Raw genomic sequence first — 21,649 nt, 5'->3', positions numbered from 1 at the left:
AACGGGGGAGAGGTGGCATGGGGTGGTGATCCAGCATATGTGAGATACCGGATCTAGCGATCGTGATGTTGAAGCGTTGTTGCATGAACAGAAAGCTGCGCGTCCATCTCATCGTTGTCCTCAGCACCCCCGCACAGCCTGATGTCCTACGGATACATGTATAAGTTAAATGCTGTCGCCGTCACCGTCGAGCCTTTGAAACATACTGAGGTGCTTCGGCACAACGGATGCCACACAGCTTAAAGTTTGGCATTGTAAGTGGCGTAGCTAGGTACCACTAGTAAAGAGGTACCCTCCACCATTAATCTTTCCCCCCGTTCCTCTACATATCGCCACGATATCCATCCCATCTACCAGAATGTGGACCCTCATCTCCGCAACCCCCTCCCCCTACGCCCGCAAAATCCGCATCGCCCTTATCGAAAAACGCCTCCCCTTCACCCTCCAGACCGAAGTCCCCTGGGACTCCACCACCGCCACTCCTCAACACAACCCATTGGAAAAACTCCCCGTTTTGCTACTAAACGATGACGTGGGCACAGCGGTCTACGAATCTCACTTTATAATGGAATGGCTGGAAGCGAAGTACCCGGAGCACAGTTTACTGCCGGACGATCTTGAGGGGAAGTTGTTCGCGAAGAAGGTTGAGGTGCTTGCGGATGGGGTTTGTGATGCGCTTGTGCTGGCGTTTTTTGAGAAGATGAGGGGGGAGGGGTTGAGGAGTGAGGCTTGGATGGAGAGGTGAGTTTGTTGTGAGGGTCTGAGGCTGGCGAGGCTGATGGAGTGTGTAGACAGATGCGTAAGGCGGATGGGGGGTTGCGGGCGCTGGCTACGTTTGTCGAGCAGGCGGGGGGAGGGGGTTTTTTGATTGGGGAGAGGTTGACTTTGGCGGATATTGCGGTGGGGAGTGCGCTGGGGTGGTTGAGTTTGCGGTGGCCGGTGAGTTGTTCAAGATCGTATTGGAATCGATGTTGCTGACGTGGGCTCAGGACCATGAGTGGAAGACCAAACATCCGAAATTGAATGAATATTATGAACGGCTGGAGCAGCGCCCGACGTTTGATAGCACTAGGCCGTCTGCGCAGACGATCACGGATAAGGTTGTGTGAAGGGATTGGATTGATACCAGGTTGTCGAGTTAGGAATCTAGGTCAATAGCAGGACGGTCTCTCACGAGCGCTTGACATTGACCTCCCTGGTGTGCTGAATTACCAACGGCCCACTCTGCGCGCTACCAGCACTTGGTGTGTTCGCACTCTTCGACGACGTTGTGGCCCTGTCCTCGAGACGCGATCTTGTTTGCACGCTGACGTTGTATTTGGTCCTGTCTGGTCGTAGGGGGTGTGGTAGGCCATTAGCCGCTTCGGCTTCGTTCGGAGTCGTGTTTCGCGTTGGTGCGGTAGGGTTCGCAGTCGGGCTGGAGAGCGGACTGCCTTCTTCGCGTAGGACACCGCTCAGTCCTGCTTTTGTCCCGTAGTTGGTCATCAAGCCGGTCGACATGAATGCCCAGAGGAAGGAGCGTAGACATGGAATGGAGGCCGAGACTAGTGAGAAGCCCAACAGGACCTCCTGCCAAGCCACAGTTGGTGCGATGGCGGTGGCGTCTCCCTGATGGTGGATGTATTTCAGGTAGGTCACCGTCGAGATAATCGAGAATGTGGCCACCAGCAGCCGGAAGGAGAAGACAAAGACCACGATCATCTTTTTCGACCGCTTGATGTGATTCTTGCTGACGAAGTACATGGGTACGCATATCAGCATGAGTTCGGTGATGACGTCCAGCGTCGTTATGATGGACCATCTCTCGACCTGGACTGGGTAAGCTGGGATCTGGCAGTCTGAGTGGAGCCTACTCACGGCCCCAGGACACATCGCTCCGTCTCCATAGCGCAGCGATCGTCTCGGACGACAGCCCGCAGAGCTCGCGGTCACGGCCACGATACCGTAGATAGCCGTGAGGGTGTACGCAAACGCAAAACACCTCTTCTCGTGGTGGAAGTTGCCGGAGAAGATCCGTCGTGTGAAGATCAGTAGTGATACCTTGGCGGAGCACAGAGCGAAGACAGCGAATAGCCGGGAAATGAAATAGAACTAGATCATCGAGTCAGTGGTTTTCGTAACGTGAAGGCCTCCGCCCGTCCTGCCGTACCTCTGCGGCCTCGGCCAGCTGTTCCTACGAGATGACCGCTTCAGAAGCTCCGAGGCCCAGTGCAATAGCTCGGAAGACGAGACCGGTGTGCGCGATGGCGAAAGCCTGCACAGTCAGATGGGCAGCCCGGTCATTGGGACACGTCGCGAATTAACCTTACGTATGCGATTCCAAGGACAGCATCGTCGAAATACAGTAGCTCCTACTTGACTGTCACTCTCGCCCCGAGCGCCAGGAGGCTGTAGATCAGGCTGAGCAACGAGGCAACCTATCGAGCATCAGACATAGCCTCAACTCTGTTGCTTCGATTGAAAACAGACCCAAAGCCATCCTCTCTTGTCATCGGGAGAGACAGTCTCGAAGCCATGGCTGTCGATCGTCGCCATAGATAGGTCTGAGATGCTGTAGGGGGTCGATGTGTTGGCACGCATTACCAGGTGGAATCTTTACTGCGCCGCGATGTTGGAGGCTTCACTGCTTCTTTCTCGCATTGCCCCCAGTCCGGAGGCTGGGAGCCGTCATGTCGTAGTTCCTTCGCAGCCGGTCCAGTCGCGGTCGAGGCTAGTGCTCGCCTCAGGCTGAGTCCTGGTTGCACCGACAGGAATAGATGGTCGGGCAAGCGCAAGAGCCATGTCGACCAGGATGGTGCCCCGAGCATGTCCGGTGAGGGAGTCGCTGTGATCTGAACCTCAATGCATATGCATGAATGTGACCATCTTATGCTCGTATGATGCGGTGCTGATACATGGTCAGTCATGGATAATGGAGGAGATGGGAGAATGGTTTTGGGTCGAGATGAGACGTTCGTCTTTCGGTCACGTGCGCTCCACAATAGTCTTCCAAAGCGTCAACAAGCGTGTAACCTCATCTCGTCCAACTCCTCATTCTCCTCTCACGATTGCTCCCATACTCCCACGAAGATGGCGCCAGAGACATAGTCCATGCTGGTCCATTAAGTTGGGTCACAGTATCCGGACTGACCCTACAACCCAACCGTGAAGCCTTCCCAGCAACACCTTCCTCGAGTCATCATGGCAACCTCAGGGGTGGCTCCGCCGCCAAAGACCGCGTCCAACATCGCTCCTCACGAGCGGAAGCGCATAACGTCCTGCATTGCCGATGCTTGTGTGCTGTACAACATCTACATCGCGGTGACTGGCTCCCGTTTCCACCATCCGGAGGTATCTCCAAGCCGACGTGGCGTTATGACCTGCTCCCAGCCTGAGATCGTCGGTCTAGGGTACTGCATTTGTTTGCTCGGAGGGCGTACAAGCACGTTTGAGCTGTCATCACTCATGCTGGGCAACGCGACGAGAGAACACTCGCACGCAGGCAATCTTTGAGAGCATTATCAAGTTTTGATCTGACTGTGCCCAGGTTTTGGGGCCTGGACAATTGGCCTGCAACCCTTACATGCCAGCGTTGACAGCTAAACATGTCTTGCGGTCAGATGACACGCTCGTGATTTATGAATGTGCGGCGTCACAAGCGAGCGATTTCCGAAGCCTGCCAATGGGTGCTGCGTGCCAATCTTTGTAGCTCCTCGAAAAGCGAAGATCTACTGGCCGTCCATGCCTCCGGTAGGCGAAGGCGATGCTGGCTGAAGTCCCTGCAGCTTCCTCACGTTCAGCCAGGCCCACAGTACTGGAAGCTGCAAGCCCACCCCGCGAGATCGAGTCAATCGAACGCCATGGCAGTCCCTGCTCGATACCGGTAAGTTGGGTGCAGGCAGGGTACTCGGGTGGCTGCAGCTTGGTATGCAACATACGTCGCTGATGCGGTGCTAACGTGACCTCAATTACCTATAAAAATGCTCTGACCATCTCCTACACGGTCCACACTTGTGCTTTGTTTGTCTGTCCCTCCTTCCCCCATCCTGTTCCCTCATAAGCTCTCTCACAATCTATTTTATCATGTCGGACCTTGAGGCATACCACAAAGACGATGATGCTTCCGTCAAGGACTCCGTCGGACACTCGATCAAGGAGGAAGATTTCTCCGATGGCGAAACGCAGCAAGTCTCTGGGAAAGACTATGATACAACACCAGACAAACGGGATATGCGGCGTTTGGGCAAGAAGCAGGAACTGAAGGTGATTTCACACCTTTGTTGAACGCTGCTGCAGACCCTAACAAGTACAGCGTCGATTTCGCTTCTTCTCGATCGTTGGATATGTCATTGTCCTGGGCCTCACCTGGGAGTTCTCCTTGGTGATGGGAGCGTTCTCCCTCTCGAACGGCGGCGCTGCTGGTGCCATCTGGCTCACGCTGTTCGTCTGCTGCGGCATGGGAATGGTTATGCTTTCGATGGCAGAAATGGCCTCCATGGCACCCACAAGCGGAGGTAGGGACGGGCCGTCTCTCACCAAGACGGGACTTTGTACTGACTCTTCCCAGGACAATATCACTGGGTATCAGAGTTTGCACCCCGACATCTCCAGAAGCCGCTGAGTTTCGCCGTGGGCTGGCTATGCGCTCTGGGATGGCAGGCTGCGATGCCTTCGGTCGCGTAGGTGGCACACCCGCCTCTCCTTGCCCTCGCCGAACGCTGACACCGTCCTCGATATGAACAGATACCTCGGAGCCCAGCAAGTCCTGGCATTGATCTCGATATGCAACCGCGACTACGTCATTCAAGGCTGGCATGCGGCGCTGATCACAATGGCCTTCGTCTGCCTTGCCATCTTTTTCAACACCGCAGCAATCGGAAAGCTGCCCGTTCTCGAGGGTCTTGCCGTGGTATTGCACATCTTCGGGTTCTTCACCTTCATCGTTATCTTCTGGGTCATGTGCGTTACCCAATTCAGGCCCTGTTGCGGGAAGACACGCTGACGAGCCACCAGGGGCCCGCGAGCAGACGCCAAAGAGACTTTCACACACTTCTCAGACGACAACGACTGGGGCAGCCTCGGGCTTGCAACGCTCATTGCAATGGTTGGACCCACGTCAACCTACATCGGCGGCGACAGCGCTGTACACCTCTCTGAGGAGCTCAAAGACGCCAGCTACATCCTGCCCCGAGCCATGATCTCTGCGGCCGTCATCAACTACATCCTTGGCTTTGTTACGACAGTAACGCTCATGTTCTCGCTTGGCAACGTGGCGGAAGACCTGTCCGATCCCAGCGGCCAGCCTTGGGTCGTCATCGTCTACCGAATCACGGGCTCCAAGGAGGCGACTATTGTGCTGCTCGTCATCATGATTATCATGATGTTTTTCTGCGCTGTCAACCAGGTCACGACTTCGTCCCGACAGGTCTTTGCACTGGCTCGTGACAGAGGACTGCCCTTCCACACCTTCCTGGCGAGAGTAAAGCGCGGATCCGGAGTACCTGTGAACGCCGTCTACGTTACCCTTGTCTTCACCTGCTGTAAGTGCTAGAATCCTCTTCGAAACATCAGGAACACCTGCTGACATTCTCATGCAAAAGTGGTCGCCCTAATCCAAATCGGCTCTACTGTCGCCTTCGCCATCGTCCTCAGCGTCTCCGGCACTGGCCTCTTCACCTCCTACATCACCTGTATCACCTGCGTGATGGTCCGCAGGATCCGCGGCGAACCCTTACCTGCTTCGAAGCTCAGCCTAGGCACATGGGGCAACCTCGTCAACGGGCTCGCGATATGTTTCTTGTCGCTAGCATTCGTCTTCCTGTTCTTTCCTGCAGTGCCGAATCCAACTGCTGCGACCATGAACTGGGCGGTGAGTACTCTGTGGAATGCACCGATGGGAAGTACTGTCGCTGACTGAAGTGCAGATCCTGATCTACGGCGCGGCTTTTATCTTTGCCGGTGTGTATTACTTTTTCAAGGGCAGGAAGGAGTATGAGGGGCCGGTGAATTATGTGCGGTGGCAGACGAAGAATGACCTGAATATCTTGTAGAGGATGTGCCTATGAACGCAACTTCAGTGCTTTGCATTCTTGCTACATTGCATGGAGCCTTGATGCGTTACGAGCGTGAATACAGTGTACTGCGACACAAGCATTGCCCAGCAACAAAGTTGAGTCGGCTATTGCGAGGACCATGGAGAAACAAGTGAGGAGAAGACATATGAGCACATCCAAGAACCATCGTGCAATACCTCTGCCCGTGCACAACGTGGAGAGCGGCCATTTTGCTTCCTCAACGTGGCTGCCGCTTAGGCGAGCCAAAGCGCACTAAATAGATAACCGCTTTGCTTCTCCAATATCCCTTCATCCCCAACCTCTCAACCAGAAATCAAAAGAACGAGCAAAGAAGCCCAGAGTTTCCCGTTCTACCTCCATCGTCCTGTATCCTGATAGGATCGCATCTGGGTGCTTGTGTAAGTCTATTAGTCGCAGGCGTACGATTGTGTCCAACGACATGGCCTCCCGGACTGTCCTGGGAGCATGCTTTCTGGTCTTCGTGTGGCTGTGCTACTACTTATTACGACCTACGCCGCTTGATCAGGCACCGTGCATACACTGGTCAGCCAAATACAGCTCGCTCTGGATCCGATGGAAGAGGTACCAGGACCAAGACACCCTCGCCGTACACGAAGCACATCTTCGGCATGGCCCCGTCGTCCGTTTGGGACCTAAGGAAATGTCGATCGTTGATGCGGCCACCGGCATCAAACCTATCTACGAAGGCCGCCTTCCCAAGACAGACTGGTTTCAGATCATAGTGAGCTATGGAAGCGAGCCAATGTTCGCGATGAAGGATAATGAGTCGCACCGCCGCCGGAGGAAGATGGTGACGAAGCCTTATCAGAACAGCTACATCAAGGCGAACCGTGACTGGCAAGAACAGCAGGCGGTGCTCGCACGGGATTTCCACTCGAGTCTTGAGAAGTTGTCCGGCAACACTGGCGAAGTTGCAATATGCGATATGTTCTTCGCCTGGGCGTTGGCGACCGTCAGCACTTATATATTTGGGCATGCGGCCGGTGTGAACGTGCTCGATGATCTGCCAAAGGCTCGTCAAAAACGGCAAGATTACTACAAGGAACGAAACCTTGCTTTCTGGGTTGCTTCGGTACCTTACCCGATTAACAAGCTCCTCCTGAATCTTCGGTACAGCACAGAGATCAGCTTCATCGAGGAGCTGCGGATACAAGCCGATAGACATGCGGCCGAACCGCAGGAGAAATCCAAGGGCACGAATTCTACACCGTACGACTACATGAAAAACGAGTTCTCTTCACCTACCGGTCCGGACAGCAAAGTCGAGCAACCCTCGCCAAAGGCACAAGCAGCTCTCTCCAGCGAGATGCAGGACCATGTGATAGCAGGTCTCGATACTTCGGTAATCGTTCTCACAATCTGTGCTTGGCTACTCAGCCTTGACAGCAACCGCACATGGCAAGACAAATGTCGTGCTGAGGCGAGAGGCTGCCGTGAATCTGACGGAACTCTCAACACAGACGAGACACCCATCATCGATGCAGTTATCAAGGAGACGTTGCGTGTATACCCTCCTGTGTCAGGCATGCAGCCGCGGATTACAGACAAGCCTACAGCCGTCGGACCTGGAGCTCACCAGATCGTCTTGCCTCCCGGTATAACCGTTCACGCCCAGACCTGGACACTGCATCGGAACAACGAGGTGTTTCCAAAGCCAGAGGAATGGCGTCCAGAGCGGTGGATTGAATGCTCTCCAGAGAAGAGAAAGGAGATGGATGCCTGGTCCTGGGCTTTTGGATCCGGACCTCGAAGATGTTTGGGAGAACAACTTGCTCTCAACTCGCTGAAGACAGCACTCGTGGTTCTGTATGGTGGCTTTGAGACTCGGCTGACGGAGAACACGGAATTTAGCATTGAGGTTGGCAACATGCTTATACCGAGCACTCTTCAGCTGCGTGTGGACAAGGCAGAGGCACAGTAAGCTTCGGCGCAGCTGCGACAACTCGCTCATATCGTCATGCAATCATGCGAGCTCAGAAGCATTGCGTTCCACTCCCGTGGGCTATCTCTCACTATGGCTATCATCCACAGACCAACCGAACTCTTGCCTGACATTGATCCCGCCAATGGCACTAGAGCTCTTCACGCTCACACCCGTTGCATCAGTTCCATCTCTTGCCATGATCGAGATGCGATCATCGCCCGCGCGCGGTCGTAGTCGCAACTCATCCTCCGAAACGGTGCGTCTCGGTCTTGAAGCCGAAGCTTGAGCTGTGCGGGAGTGCTTGGAGCCTCCTGCATAGAAGGCTCTCGTGCGACTGGCTTGGGTTCCCCGGATATAGTCGCTTGCAGAGAAGCTGGCTAGACCGCAGGAAGCATAACCCATATCTTGCTGGAGCTTCCGTGCTGTCTCGAAGGCCCTGGTCCATACGGCCACGGCGATCGCGGCTTGATTTGCGTTGACAAAAGGAGCAGAAGATATGCTTGCATCGCGAGCGATCTCGTCGACGTGGCGATGAAGGTAGGCTAAGCCGTAGCCGTTCGGTATGATTGTGCTGACTCCATCAGTCATCTTGAGAAGGCTTGTCAAGTTGACATCCTCAACTCACCATATTCCGGCCCCAAAGACGAGCAGCGCATATATCTTCTTTGACACTGCCATCTGCAATCCTGCAATGAAAGTAAGTGCGCAGGCCGCCATGGCCACATCAATTGCGAGCCCGGAAAGCGATATGGATGCCCACAGAGCGAACTTATCTACTTATCAGCACGGTCTATGACCCGGCGTTCTTTGCTCCCACAGGACACTCACGTTGCAGTCCGCACCGACAGGTCTCCAGAACTCCTCGCCCACAGCACGTCGAACTACAAGCCCAACGATTGATGCGATCGACCAGGCGACGATGGTGAAGGAAATGGTGATGGCGAACTTTGAGCTAGGCGTCGACTGGCATACTCGCCAAAGGGAGATGACCGTAGAGGCTCTTGAACAGCCGTGGATCAGGACAAGAAGGATATTACTCGCGAAGAAGCTCTGCCAACGGTCAGCGTTCAACACACTGGCGTGGGTCAATTTGCGTTCTCTTACGGTTTCTGCTCTGCGAATACTGTCGCTCGGAACGTCGTCCATTGAGCTGTCCCAGCCATGAAAGCATGCCACGACAACACAGGCGCTTTGACAGACCATGAAAACCTAGCGCCAGCATCAGAGAGACCACCACGAGTCAACGTCATCTCGCAGAAACCCACATGAGACGCACACAGCGCGACTGTGCAAGCCAAGACAGGCAACTCGCCTTTCCGCCGTGAAAGTGTATACAGTCTTGCTGCCAACGCTGCCAGATTCGTCGCCGCCAGCACAACGGTCGTCGATGCTAACGAGTAGCTCTGGCCCGTCGATGGCCATGGGTGGTATCGCTCACGATCATCGATCATAGTCACAACAAGGGATGAAGCAACCACGCAGATGCAAACAGAGTCCGTACGAGGTTGGTGAATACATAGGCTGCGGAGCCATTGTCCAGAACAATCTAAGCACTGTTAAAAAGCATGGAGCAGTCTTGTGAGACGTGCCGAGCCCTTCGGAGCAAGATGGTTACGGCGATCTACACCACAGGGCGTTTGGTATATCGTGACTGACAGGGTCGGATTGCACGCAGGCCTCGCCTATCATAGCACTTGTTTGAGATCAAGGAAGACTTGCCGACTTGGGATGAGAGATCGATCGACAAGGAAACGTACTTCGCAATCGCATCTGCAGAGCTGCTCCGAGTCCTGCTTGGGCAAAGCTGAATCCAACGAGTTTATGTATTCCATGAAGCGGTTTTGGATGGGAACGTAGCTTGTCTAGACGTATGCGGAATTCCAGGCAATGCGAGTCGCTCTTGACAAGAGGGCACTGCACCGTGTCAAGACATATCTGCCGTCCGCGGATACCGAGGAACTTCCGATCTGCTTGTGCGTCGGTATGAATATGAACCTGGTCGAAATCTCCGCAACTTCGGCAGACGGCCGAGCAGCTCCATGCGCACCAGACATGGAGCGGAGAGCGTGCCGTGGACGCCAACGGACGGGGCACATCGGCTCGTGAACGCTAGTCAAGGAATCTGGTGGCTTCTCAGTCGACCCCGTTGGGTTGGACCAACCTCAAGCATTTAATGATGAGTTCCTGAACTGATGCATTGTGCTGCTTGCCAAAGAGAACTGTTCTTCATCCACCAGCTGCTATGTGCTATGTGGTCCCCTCGAGGGAGATCTGGAGCCCCGACGAACGTAGGGGAGACCGTGCTCGCACTGTTGGAGGCGTACCAAGTGTTGAGGTCCTTGTCTGCAAGCAGCTCCATCCTCGGCACTACTGCACTCTGCCCCGGCAACCCTACATTGGCGGTGACCCAGCAAGCGATGAGCAATATACCTGTCTCTACTAGGTCGAGAGTGCCTGGCCTGCCCCTGGGATGATGAGGTTTCCAGTTCCTCTGCGTTCTTCCTACTGAACTCCATTTCATACTTGCAAAGACCCTCTAATACTCGCAATGGCCAAGGGCGCTGTCAATGATTCGTCGACCGAGGTCGTCGAGTTGGGCAACCTCAGAAGCTCGCCGGAGCGATCACCTTCCAGCAATGAAGACCCCGTTGTCAAGATCGGACACAAGCCGACGGTACCACGAACGCTCGACAAACTCATCGGTTTAATCGGGGTCAACAGCAGCGTCGTTTGTCCATGGCCTAATTTCTACTTCGTCGCTGCACTCAATCTTGGTAATGGCGGTAGCCTTGGACTTCTGGTAGGCACCATTGCTGCTACAGTTGGTATGGCTCCGGTGTACCTTAGTCTGGCTGAGAAGATGAGGAAGTGAGTGGTATTGCAGAGACCGTATATTTTTCAGGAGTTCCTGTGCTAACATTTTCTTCCAGATATCCTACCGCTGGAGGTATGTCCATGAACCCGAACACCGCCCAAACTCCTTGCTATAATGGTTCAAACAATGAGTCGATGCTACCGTTCCTTCTTTACGAGCTTGCAGGTCTTGACGGCAAACCTTGCGCCGATATTGCCGTCCTTGAACAGGACAATACCACTGGGATGCAGCCCTGGCGCCTCCAAGCATACGAAAGAGTCTGAGCTACATGTGTTGCTGCATCCTTACCTTCACATGGTTGACCTTCTTGGGCGCCGCCGCCTGGCTGTTCGGTCTCGATGTCTCCGCCATCTATCTGCTACACACTGGTGAATACCATACTTGGATCACATTCGTTGCGGCAGTTTGCGTCCAGCTCTTCGCCTTGCTGGTCAATGTGACCTGGGTACGTCACCCTGGGACACAGCTCTGTTCTGTTACTTTGCTGAGAGTATCAAAAGGGAAAACACATGAATCTACCGGAAACGCTGGTACTTGTCGTTCACATTGTAGCGTTCCTGCTGCTCCTGAGTCTTTTAGCTTTCGCGCACTCTACGGGCACGGTCACCTCCGATTTCACGATAACTTCCGCCACGGGCTGGAGTCCAAGTTTCGCTGCGCTGCTTAGCGTGTTGTATGCGACGAATTCACTCGCCGGGTTTGACTGCGCGGCACACATTGGTCCGTGATCCAATACCTCGCCAGAAGACGCTCGGTGCTGACTATCCGATAGCCGAAGACACCGTGGATGCAGGCCGCCGGATCCCAAAGTCTCTGCTCTGGTCTACTTCCGCAAATGCTCTCCTCTGCATCGTTGTCGCTCTTTTGATATGCCTTACGGCAGGAGACGTCAATGCCCTCTTTGCAGGACCGTACGGCGGATCACTTCACCCCATTGGAAGCATTATTCAGTTGGCCGCGAATGCTGCTCGTGGGAACACCGCTCTCGCCAGCGCCCCCTTCGGCCTAATCCTGCCCATCATCATCATGTGCTGCATCAATACTACAGCCGCAGCAAGCCGTATGGTTTTCAGCTTCATTCGAGACGACCGCAACCCCGTGGTGCAGAGATGGATGGCTTCGGTGAATAATGCTTGGGAAGTGTCAGTAAGCTATCTTGCTAATGATTAGCGCAGGACCTCGAGAAAGAACAAGTGCCCCGGATCACGATTGTGCTTACTGCGTTGTCGCCCATGATCTGGCTATGGCTCAACTTTGTGTCTTCGGCAGGCTTTCTCGCGCTCGGCTCGCAAGTCACGCTTTCGTTGGCATCCACCTACATGCTAGCACTCTCTTGCTCTCTGTACTCGCGATTCTACCATCCCGACCTATTGGGGGCTGAGAGCAACGGCATCTTTCAGCTCGGAAAGTTTTGGGGCAGCGTATGCGACACGGTCGGTCTCTGCTTTCTGTCGCTGGTCTGGGTCCTTGCTTGGTAGGTTATACTTCTCAATATGATTAAAGGAAGAGTGCTAATCAAGTATAGGTTTCCTTTCACCACACCGGTCGATGTTGCTGGTATCAACTATGCACCAATCATTGTTGCTGGAGTCGTCTTTCTTGGGATGCTTTATTATGCCACATACAGTCACAAAAACTACCGGAACCCGTCGCCAGATGAGAGCGGCAACTACCACGCATAGTAAATGCGGTGGAATCTCCATTGAATTTGGGCTCCAGGACCAGTGGTGGAGTGGAAAAAGCTGTACGATGCTGTACGGACCATCCTGGGAGCAGCTCCATGAAAACCGCTTCCATAGCAGAGTCAACCATCACGCCGTAACAGATCTCGCAAGCCATTTCGCCGGCCGCACAAGCCTTCCGGACTTACCGATTCAGGAAGGTGTGAGAATGAAAGAAGCCTTTTAGCCTCCGTCATCGGCCCCGGCATGTGCTTGAAACATTGTTCTGTACCTTACGCTTTGACTTTGTTCACTTCGCACTCTACTTGCACTTCTGTAGTTTGTGCACTTTGTTATCCAAGGTAGAAAGCATGTCATCTCCACCAGACTCCTGCGATGTCCTGGTCATCGGCGGTGGCAACGCTGGCTTCTCCGCCGCGGTCTCTGCAGCAGAGGCCGGCGCGAAACGCGTTGTCATCATCGATAAATGCCCGGAGGATTGGGCAGGCGGAAACTCCTACTTCACCGCCGGAGCGATGAGGACAGTACACGGTGGTCTGGACGATCTCCTCCCCATCGTCAACAACGTCGACTCTGAGCTGGCCAAGAATATCGATCTGGATCCTTATACGAAGGAGAACTTCCAAGGCGATATGGAGCGGATATGTCTTGGTAGATCGAATCCACGACTTCGGGATATCTTGATTAATGAGTCCAATGATGCGATCAAGTGGCTTGCAAAAAAGGGCGTGCGGTATCAATTGTCTTTCAATCGCCAGGCCTTCCTGGTTGACGGTCGGTACAAGTTCTGGGGTGGCCTTCATCTGAAGACCGAAGAGGGCGGCAAGGGCTTGATTGAGGACCACAAGAAGATTGCTCGATCGCACAACATTCAAGTCTTCTTCTCGACTGCAGCAACCGCGCTTCACAAAGACTCTAAGACTGGCGGTGTGACTTCTGTCAGCATTGAACAGAACGGCAAGCCGTCGAACATCAAAGCAAAGGCAGTCATCATGGCAGCTGGAGGTTTCGAGTCAAATCCTCGCATGCGATCGCAGTACCTTGGACCTGGTTGGGACCTTGCCTATGTCCGAGGGACGCCCTACAATACTGGAGATCTACTTGAGATGGCCCAGCGAGACGTCTCGGCAAAGCAAGCAGGCCACTGGTCTGGCTGTCACTGCACTTGCTGGGATGCCCATGCTCCTGCGGACACAGGAGACAGATACATCTCGAATGAGTTTACGAAGTCTGGCTATCCACTTGGTGTGATGGTTAACAACGCCGGCGAACGCTTTGTCGATGAAGGCATTGACTTCCGAAACTACACGTATGCCATCTTCGGCCGGGCAATCCTGGGCCAGCCGGGTGGTGTCGCTTTCCAGGTCTGGGATTCAAGGACAATCCCGTGGCTGCGGAGCGAAGAGTATCGGGATGAAGTGGTAAAGAAGATATCTGGAAACACCATCGAAGAGCTTGCTCAAAACTGTGCAAAGGAAGGGTTGCAAAACCAAAAGAAGTTCGTCGACACGCTCAAGACGTTCAACGAGGCGGTATATGCGCAAATGGACGAGCATCCGGACCGCAAGTGGGATCCTGCTGTCCAGGATGGCATGTCGACTCAAGCATCTACCTCGAAGCTGACCCTGGCGAAGTCCAACTGGGCACTGCCTATCGACAAGGCGCCGTTCCTGGCTGTCAAGGTCACTGGTGGTATCACGTTCACGTTCGGCGGCTTGGCAGTGAATCCAGAAAGCACGGCTGTCATCTCATCTATGACGCAGAAAGAGATTCCCGGACTCTTCTGTGTGGGTGAAATGCTTGGTGGATTGTTCTACAGCAACTATCCTGGTGGTAGCGGCTTGACTTCTGGTGCTGTGTTCGGGCGGAGAGCTGGCGCATCAGCGGCGAGGCTTGTTGCTGGGTCTGACACTCAGGCCAAACTGTAAACAGCACTTAGACACCCAGATGCTTCCCATACTTTATGGTCACAACCGCTCAGTGCAGCAGCGTCGGGTCCTCATCGCAGACCTGGTCGAAGTACGGCTGGAACGCAAGCCACATCTTGCTGGCATTCCCGCTCTTCTTGTGAGTGAACTCAGCTTCTTCATCAGGAATCGGAATCGGCTCCCAACCTGGACGACAGGCGGCTGCGTTGATCAACAACTGCGAATGGCAGCACCTGTCCAAAGCTATGAATAGAAATGCCGCTTCATCGACCGTCTGTCCGCAAGTGATCATACCATGGTTCTGCAATATCACCGACCTAGCAGTGGGCCCGAGAGCTTTGGCGATGCGCTGAGCTTCTTCTTGCTTCAGCACAGTTCCGCCATAGCGCGGGTAGATGCTGAGATCCTTGTAGAAGCGCAAGGCGTCCTGATACAACATCTCGATCGGACGACCGAAGGCGGAGAATGCTTTGCCGTAGACCGAGTGGGCGTGGCAGGCGGCATTCAAGTCCGGGCGTGCTTTGTGGATCTCGCTGTGGATCGCGAAAGCTGGGCCGTTGATGGCTGACTGCGCCCCTCCTGGTAGGACATGGCCTTCTTCGTCCACAAGGACGAGGTCGGAGACTTTGATTAGCGCGAAGTGGGTGGAGAGAGGGTTGATCCAGAAATGAGCTTTTGATAGTTGTCAGCACTAATGTTCCTATGCGTCTTTACCGTCAGTCATCTCATACCTGGGTTAACAGAGTCTCTCAGTGATATGTGACCAGCGACGCCTTCGTCAAACCTTTCCTTTGCGAACACTCGGAAGGCCGCAGCCAGATGCTGCTTCCGATAGTCCCGTTCCTCTTCCAACGTCTTGAACTTTGGTGGCGACCGGATCACCACCTTGCCTTCCTTGTCTCCCAAAAAGTGGACGTCTTCGTGGAACTTGTTGTCGTTGGATGTGTCCGGCTGTCCGGCCTTCTCGATGCCGTTGACAGGCAGCGTGATGTCGTGGATGCCGTTCTGCATTGATGCCATAATGCGATAAATTCAAGGCGAAGTGATGTGCAACTGTGGGAAGAGAACACAACCGGTCGAGCAATGACAATAAGAGCATAGTCCGACAACGGACTGTACGCGGCCACGTACCAAAAGGTATCGGGATATGGATGCCGGCGATCGACATAAAACGGTTTGAGTACTTACTCGATGCACCAGAACTCATGGTGAGACTTGTAGCATGTTCTGCTTCTCGTTCACTGGAGTAGCTTGGGTCAATGAAGATATATCGAGCTTGAACGGCAAACCCTTTTCACGTGTTGAGGGTCTGTATCGTCTATACCTCATCATGCCCAGTAGCCCCCGGGAGCATTCGTGAAGCATCTCAACAACTCTTTCGAATGTTTGAAGGCATGGCTGCCCACTGAGACTGCCTCAACTGTTGGATTGGGCTTCGCTGAAGACGTAATCTCAAGCCGCAGTTGGTCCGTCTCACTGAATGTACTTCTTCAGTCCGCGAAGCCTCTCTTTCGCCGTGTCCAGAACTTTGTCGTCCTTACACACGGCAAACCGCAGCCAATCTTCGACCTGGAAACTACGTTAGCATTTCCAGAATACTCGTACATTGCTTTGACCTACCAAGTGCGCATTCTTCTCCGTGAAGAACTCAGTTGGCGGGATCGCAGCAATGCCCATCTCCTTGATCAGGAACCAGCTCAGCTTGAAGTCCCGCGGCCGTGAAGCCACATGCGGTGGGAACTCATAATCCTCTGGAAGCTTCACCTTCGCAAGGTTGGCAAGCACGAAGTAGCCTCCTTCCGGATCCGAGTACGGCAGACCCAGCTCGTCCCAGATCTCGTTAAAGCGCTTGACTTTCGCTTGCATCTCCTTCTTGCTCTGGTCCCAGAAGCCGTGCGCATCTGCTTGCTCGAACGCTACTGCCGTGGCTTCCTGGAGTGGCGATACACTGCTGAAGCAGATCCGAGTGTGTGCAGCAGAGACGTATGTGATGAGGTGTTCGGGGCCGATTAGCCAGCCAACACGCCAGCCCGTTGCATAGAAATTCTTGCCTCCGCTGCCGACGGTCAGTGTAAGCCTGGCAATTTCAGGCGAGAGGTTGCCGATGCGAGTGAACGGGACGTAGTAGAGGCGGTCGTAGACTTCGTCCGAGAGGATGATGATGTTGTGCTTGACGCAGAGGTTGCCAATCGCTTGGAGCTCGTCCTTGGTAAACACCTTGCCAACCGGATTGTGAGGGCTGTTGATGACGATCATGCGTGTTTTGTCGTTAATGGCTGCCTCGAGTTCTCTCATGTTCAGCTTCCAGTCGCCAGCACTCGTAGTCTGGGTAGCACCATTTTCGGGTGGATGCAGCGGCACGTACACCACTTTGCCACCCGGCATTTCAATGTTGCTGATGTACTGATCAAAGAAGGGCTCGAAGACAATGACCTCGTCGCCGGGCTCGATGAAGCCCATGAACGCCGAAAGCATGCCTTCATTGGCGCCTGTCGTGATGGTGACATTCTTGTCTGGATCCAGAGGGTAGTCGAAGAAAGGTTTGTAGGCGTCGGCGATGGCCTTCTTTAATCGAGGCCGGCCCTACAAAAGCGATTAAGATCGAATGGACCTTCCGCTCCCATTGCTGCACCACTGACCTTTGTGGGGGAGTACTGATTGCATTCGACACGACTTAACGCATCCCGAGCAGCATCAAGGACGAAATTTGGAGCTGTGGTAGCAATACCGGGTTAGTGGACGACCTGTGGACGCCGACATCAAATAGTGCATCTTACGATTATAGCCAAAGAAGCCTTGCCCCTGGGAGACCGTAGTTAGTTCTTCCGCTTTGACACCGGATGGTACATTGAGCATACCATGTTCACCATGGGAGTGACCTTTCCTTGTTCAGCGGCTTCATTGACAATCGACCTGGCTCTTCGTCAGCGACTGTACTGTTTCAAGCACATGGCTCACTCACCAGACATCCTTCCGCTGTCCAGCGACTCTCTTCGCCGGCTTGAAGGGATCGTGCCTCATGGTGGACGCTGAGAACGGACGGCTTGCTTGGAAGGGGATGTATCCGTGCTTGCACGCTCCAATGAAATGTTTGGTACGGGCAGTGGACTTGTGTAGTCCTGCTGTATCAAATGCTCGAGTCAATGGCTTCATGCTCGGTTGTCACATGCATCAGGAATGTAAGCAGACTTTCATCTGCAGCCGCTTGTGAAGCACGTCAGAACAAAGCGCCGAGATCGGAAGGAGCGAGAGCCGACTTCACTCTTCGAAAGACCACTCGGCATTGACGAAGCATCTGGAGATGGAGATAGATTGAAGATCATCCGACAGAGGGGTTTGCAGCTCGTTGAATAGGTACTAGTTGTTCATCGTCTACGATCAAGATGGCCAACCTCTCAAGCCTCTGCCTGGACCATGTCATCCTCCTACTCCCTTATGCCATGCTCTCCGACCCACCATCCTGGCTAACCGACAACTTCACCATCAGCCCGGGCGGCCAACACGCCGATGGCAAGACGGAGAATAGGCTCGTGTTGTTTCGGGACGGAACCTACCTGGAGCTCATTGCCTTCATCAACGACGACCCCGAGAAACGCAAAGGCCACTGGTGGGATAAGCCGTACGGAGTAGTTGACTATGCATTCACGACTTCGAATCTGGACTATGATGGCATCACCAGCCGGCTCTCAAAGAGCGGTACAGCCATTTCGTACGAGAAGCCCAGGGCTGGTGGGAGAGTTACGCCGGATGGCAAGGAGTTAAAGTGGGAGGTTACGTTTCCCACCGGAGTCGAGCGAGGGAACATACCGTTCTTCTGTACAGATGTCACACCCAGAGAGCGCCGCGTTGCTGCGACTGAAGAGAACATTACGCATCTTTCTGGCGTCCTAGGTATGGCGGGTATGCTTCTTGAGATCGAGAAGGACGGCCTTGGACCGGTGGCGAAAGTGCTGGCGGCCGTTCTGGATCAGACGCCACCAGCGCAAGATGGCCACCTGGACGTGCTGGCTCCGAATGATGTCGAGAAGCTGAACCGAGCTTCAGTGGTGATGCAAGAGGCTCCAAGTGACAGCGACAAGCCGCTTGCGCTCACGCTGCGACTTCAGACCGCTGAGCATGAGGACAAGAAGGCGATCCAAGAGCCGATTGATGATGGCGTTGTGTCAATCAGCTTCGAGTGACTTCTAGACTGAGACGGGCAGAGGCGTATGGCAGACTATAATGCCGATCCGCCTTTCGGTAGACATGCCGAAGCCACTACGACCTCCGCTTCTCCATAGCCTTGGGTTGCTCCGGTAAGGATGACCGGCAACAAAGTACGTTGACGGCCTTCCGAGATGCGTTGACCGAATCCATGCTCTGCGAAGGAGCACAAGGAAGAAGCGCTGAGATGGCTTCATACCTCACATGACCCAAGTCGCCGAAGCCACGATGAGAGTAGATGGACTCGACTGCCGAAAACAGCCATTGAGGGTGTTGACAGCAGAGCACACAAAAGTCGCATGACACCCGCCTCAGTCGCACCGTCCGTTTTCCCGCCCACCCCGAATGGGACCTGGCAGACGCACGGCGGCATCATCGGGCGCACACAACGCGAAATTGGGTCACGCAAGAAAAAGTTCTGTGCAACCCTGGACCGGAAGGTTGGAAAGAGTGAAAGAAAAGTGGTGGAAGCAGCGCAGTCAACGTAACAAAGCCATATTCCATATCCATCCACCAGACCGAACTAAGGGGTATCTTTATTACAAGAAAAAGAACGCTAAGCAAGGCAATTCCATCGCGCTCCCATTTCCATGCATCCAAGCAGCGCGTCTTGCAGACAGCGCTCGCCAGATACCCAATCGCACACTCTGCAGCGTGCGTGAAAAAGCGAGCGTTCCCATCGTCTTCCGTCCCGCGCCGTGATGCATGCATTGCGATGATATTCCCCAGTGATGCCTTGCCTTTCCTTCCGTGTGAAAAGCAAGCCTGTAACTCCGTAACGAATGCGTGCGCGATGATATTGTACAATGCTGTGTGAAACCCCGAGATGCAGATTGCTCTGCGTATGCCAGTCTATTTTGTGCCGGCGGTCTAACCATGTGTCGCCACCCGAGATCTTTTCCTGAACGCCGAGAATGGTATGTTGTACAGTTGAAGTGAAGGTGGAAGTGGCGGTGGTGGACTGAGGTGGTGGTGGACGGATCGGAGGTCGAGGCGGTGATTAGGGAGGGCTGACCGGAAAGTAGGTGGAGGCCAGAAAACGATCGAAGGGACGAAAAGCAGTCGTCAAAAAAGGCGTGAGCCGGAAGTAATCGCTAAAGCTGCTGGACACATAACGCTGAAGAACGAACGAAGTTAGTGTTGGTGGTGGTGTTGCGGTGTTGTCGGAAAGAAGGCCGAACGTGGAGCTTTGTTGGAGCTCTCCTGCCGATCACTGCGTGGTCGGTTGTCGGTTGTTTCCCGAAGAGGCGTTGACTGCTATACAGTCTCATTGAGGATGTAGCATGTAGTAAAGATGCTATCGCTGCTTCGGTGGCGGAGGCTTTGGCTTGGGTGTGCCCGTCGTATCTGCATGCTCGTCAGCTCACAGCTCCTGTCCTTGAGTGTTGACTTCAACTCACCATATGCGCCGCGACCCATGTTCATTGCGACGTCGCCTTCTCTGGTGATCATAGATGCAGAACCTACGAGATGAAAATCAGCAGGGAGTCCAGCGTATAATTGACATGACGGCGCGGTGGCACGAACGCAGTCACGAAGGCAAGGTTGACTCACTGTCGCTGCCCTTGCAGCGAGGAAGGGATTTGAGTGGGCTGATCAGCCTGGGTCGGACAGGCCAGGCGAATGGGATGCGGTGGCGTTATTGATGAGTCTGCGGGTGATGGGTCCCCGGCGGTGGGTGTTGTGCGACTGTCTTGTCAAAAAGCCGCTGTGGAATGTTCGGCGGAATTGACGTTCACTCTCGCGAGCCAGATATCGATAGGCGGGTAGAGTGGAGGGTCGACTGGTATGTTCTGCTTCTCGAGGAGGATGCAATAAGGAGCGACGAAGGTGAGCAGTGAAGCTGGTGGGTGAGAGTGAAGGATATCAGAGGAGACAGACCAAAATAAAAAAGTTTTGTGAGCCATCATCTCTACAAATACAACGGTCAGCGCTCACCGCGCACCCCTGGCGCGACCATGAATCTCCTTCGGCCTCCTTCGCACTGACGTATGGCTTTGGGCACTGCCAAACGGGGAGGGCTGCCGGACGTGTTTGAAACAAGGTGCACCCCTTTTGAGAGGGAGAAGGTTGCCAGGGACGTGTTTCGATCGCCTGTCCGCGACCTCGGGAGCTGACTAGCGCAGGAACCGATACTAGCGGCCTTCTAGTGCGAGCCAACGGCCAGGATCAGCAGCCCGCACCTTTGTTCGCCTGCATCTGTCGCTTGCTGGTGTGCAGAAAGGCGACGACTCGTCTGGATTTGTTCGTTTGCTCAACTCCGTATCCTCTCATCAGTCGTGGAGTGGCCCCAGACCTGTCAGCTCATTCCCAAGCCTGACACCCTCCCAACCCGACCACCAACCTTGCGTGTTATCACCTGGAAATCTCCGCCGGCTGAATGTTCCTTCTTACCGACCAGGCCATCAAATTTACCTCCCTCTTCCAACAAGGCAAACGCCGACCTTTAGCCAAAGCTAGAACCGCGCCAGAATGATTCTGCCGTTGTCCGGCTGTCGCTCCCCGTCCGACCAAGCTAAGCCCAAACCCATGCCCTCGGGCCTGCCATCCAGAACTTTAGAAGGGAGATTCTTATTTCCTTGACTCAAAACGAAATTCGAACGACACAGAACGTCAAACCTTTTCGGCTTCTTCCACATTTTCGCCTCGCGTACGAGGTGGGAATTGAATTGACTCGGCATCTCTGCTCTAGTGCACTCATCCTGTCACTTCCACCTCGCGTGGGACACGCAGGCCGCTGCAGAGGCGTTGCGTCCGACCCACCTCCCGGCTTCCGGTGGTGTCTGTCGAAGTGTTCTAGAAATAGGGCTGCATGTCGGTAGCTGATTGCCGCGGGAGACACCTTTCCCAATGCGACATGGGTTGGGAGTGATTGCGATCTGTCTTCTTTCATTGTTTTCCCAAGTCGCACGATGGCCGTTGTGTCAGAGCGGTGTCAGGTCACGCGTTCCGCGGTTGAGATA

General features: G+C 54.2%; 10 protein-coding genes across 10 annotated transcripts; 6 read left to right on the top strand and 4 right to left on the bottom strand.

Moving 5' to 3' along the window:
- Window positions 1-358: 358 nt before the first annotated feature.
- On the top strand, window positions 359-1,109 carry LTR77_002490 (uncharacterized protein; the record flags this gene model as incomplete). The annotated part of the gene is made up of 3 exons (XM_064799749.1): window positions 359-741; window positions 792-939; window positions 990-1,109. 3 exons carry the CDS (start codon window positions 359-361, stop codon window positions 1,107-1,109), a joined length of 651 nt encoding a protein of 216 aa, XP_064662504.1.
- A 61-nt stretch (window positions 1,110-1,170) lies between these two features.
- Window positions 1,171-2,535, bottom strand: LTR77_002489 (uncharacterized protein; the record flags this gene model as incomplete). Its single annotated transcript, XM_064799748.1, has 3 exons — window positions 1,171-1,809; window positions 1,858-2,091; window positions 2,470-2,535. The coding sequence occupies 3 exons, from the start codon at window positions 2,533-2,535 to the stop codon at window positions 1,171-1,173; spliced, it is 939 nt and encodes a 312-aa protein (XP_064662503.1).
- A 1,527-nt stretch (window positions 2,536-4,062) lies between these two features.
- LTR77_002488 (uncharacterized protein) lies at window positions 4,063-6,029 on the top strand (the record flags this gene model as incomplete). Its single annotated transcript, XM_064799747.1, has 7 exons — window positions 4,063-4,242; window positions 4,292-4,493; window positions 4,547-4,658; window positions 4,723-4,938; window positions 4,993-5,519; window positions 5,580-5,848; window positions 5,904-6,029. 7 exons carry the CDS (start codon window positions 4,063-4,065, stop codon window positions 6,027-6,029), a joined length of 1,632 nt encoding a protein of 543 aa, XP_064662502.1.
- A 463-nt stretch (window positions 6,030-6,492) lies between these two features.
- On the top strand, window positions 6,493-7,995 carry LTR77_002487 (uncharacterized protein; the record flags this gene model as incomplete). The annotated part of the gene is made up of 1 exon (XM_064799746.1): window positions 6,493-7,995. One exon carries the CDS (start codon window positions 6,493-6,495, stop codon window positions 7,993-7,995), a length of 1,503 nt encoding a protein of 500 aa, XP_064662501.1.
- Window positions 7,996-8,076: 81 nt separating this feature from the next.
- On the bottom strand, window positions 8,077-9,144 carry LTR77_002486 (uncharacterized protein; the record flags this gene model as incomplete). Its single annotated transcript, XM_064799745.1, has 4 exons — window positions 8,077-8,569; window positions 8,624-8,766; window positions 8,827-9,048; window positions 9,103-9,144. The coding sequence occupies 4 exons, from the start codon at window positions 9,142-9,144 to the stop codon at window positions 8,077-8,079; spliced, it is 900 nt and encodes a 299-aa protein (XP_064662500.1).
- Window positions 9,145-10,546: 1,402 nt separating this feature from the next.
- On the top strand, window positions 10,547-12,555 carry LTR77_002485 (uncharacterized protein; the record flags this gene model as incomplete). Its single annotated transcript, XM_064799744.1, has 7 exons — window positions 10,547-10,866; window positions 10,929-10,945; window positions 11,083-11,318; window positions 11,374-11,593; window positions 11,646-11,995; window positions 12,049-12,347; window positions 12,399-12,555. 7 exons carry the CDS (start codon window positions 10,547-10,549, stop codon window positions 12,553-12,555), a joined length of 1,599 nt encoding a protein of 532 aa, XP_064662499.1.
- Window positions 12,556-12,622: 67 nt separating this feature from the next.
- On the top strand, window positions 12,623-14,483 carry LTR77_002484 (uncharacterized protein; the record flags this gene model as incomplete). Its single annotated transcript, XM_064799743.1, has 2 exons — window positions 12,623-12,755; window positions 12,922-14,483. The coding sequence occupies 2 exons, from the start codon at window positions 12,623-12,625 to the stop codon at window positions 14,481-14,483; spliced, it is 1,695 nt and encodes a 564-aa protein (XP_064662498.1).
- A 49-nt stretch (window positions 14,484-14,532) lies between these two features.
- On the bottom strand, window positions 14,533-15,503 carry LTR77_002483 (uncharacterized protein; the record flags this gene model as incomplete). The annotated part of the gene is made up of 2 exons (XM_064799742.1): window positions 14,533-15,155; window positions 15,215-15,503. The coding sequence occupies 2 exons, from the start codon at window positions 15,501-15,503 to the stop codon at window positions 14,533-14,535; spliced, it is 912 nt and encodes a 303-aa protein (XP_064662497.1).
- A 453-nt stretch (window positions 15,504-15,956) lies between these two features.
- Window positions 15,957-17,504, bottom strand: BNA3 (arylformamidase; the record flags this gene model as incomplete). Its single annotated transcript, XM_064799741.1, has 6 exons — window positions 15,957-16,052; window positions 16,104-17,066; window positions 17,123-17,196; window positions 17,261-17,285; window positions 17,342-17,396; window positions 17,446-17,504. The coding sequence occupies 6 exons, from the start codon at window positions 17,502-17,504 to the stop codon at window positions 15,957-15,959; spliced, it is 1,272 nt and encodes a 423-aa protein (XP_064662496.1).
- Window positions 17,505-17,866: 362 nt separating this feature from the next.
- Window positions 17,867-18,664, top strand: LTR77_002481 (uncharacterized protein; the record flags this gene model as incomplete). Its single annotated transcript, XM_064799740.1, has 1 exon — window positions 17,867-18,664. The coding sequence occupies one exon, from the start codon at window positions 17,867-17,869 to the stop codon at window positions 18,662-18,664; it is 798 nt and encodes a 265-aa protein (XP_064662495.1).
- Window positions 18,665-21,649: the final 2,985 nt, after the last annotated feature.

The sequence above is a fragment of the Saxophila tyrrhenica genome (genome assembly GCF_035928015.1).
Source record: "Saxophila tyrrhenica strain CCFEE 5935 chromosome Unknown scaffold_3, whole genome shotgun sequence".
Taxonomy (NCBI): domain Eukaryota; kingdom Fungi; phylum Ascomycota; class Dothideomycetes; order Mycosphaerellales; family Extremaceae; genus Saxophila; species Saxophila tyrrhenica.
This window is presented reverse-complemented; position numbering and strand designations above follow the sequence as displayed.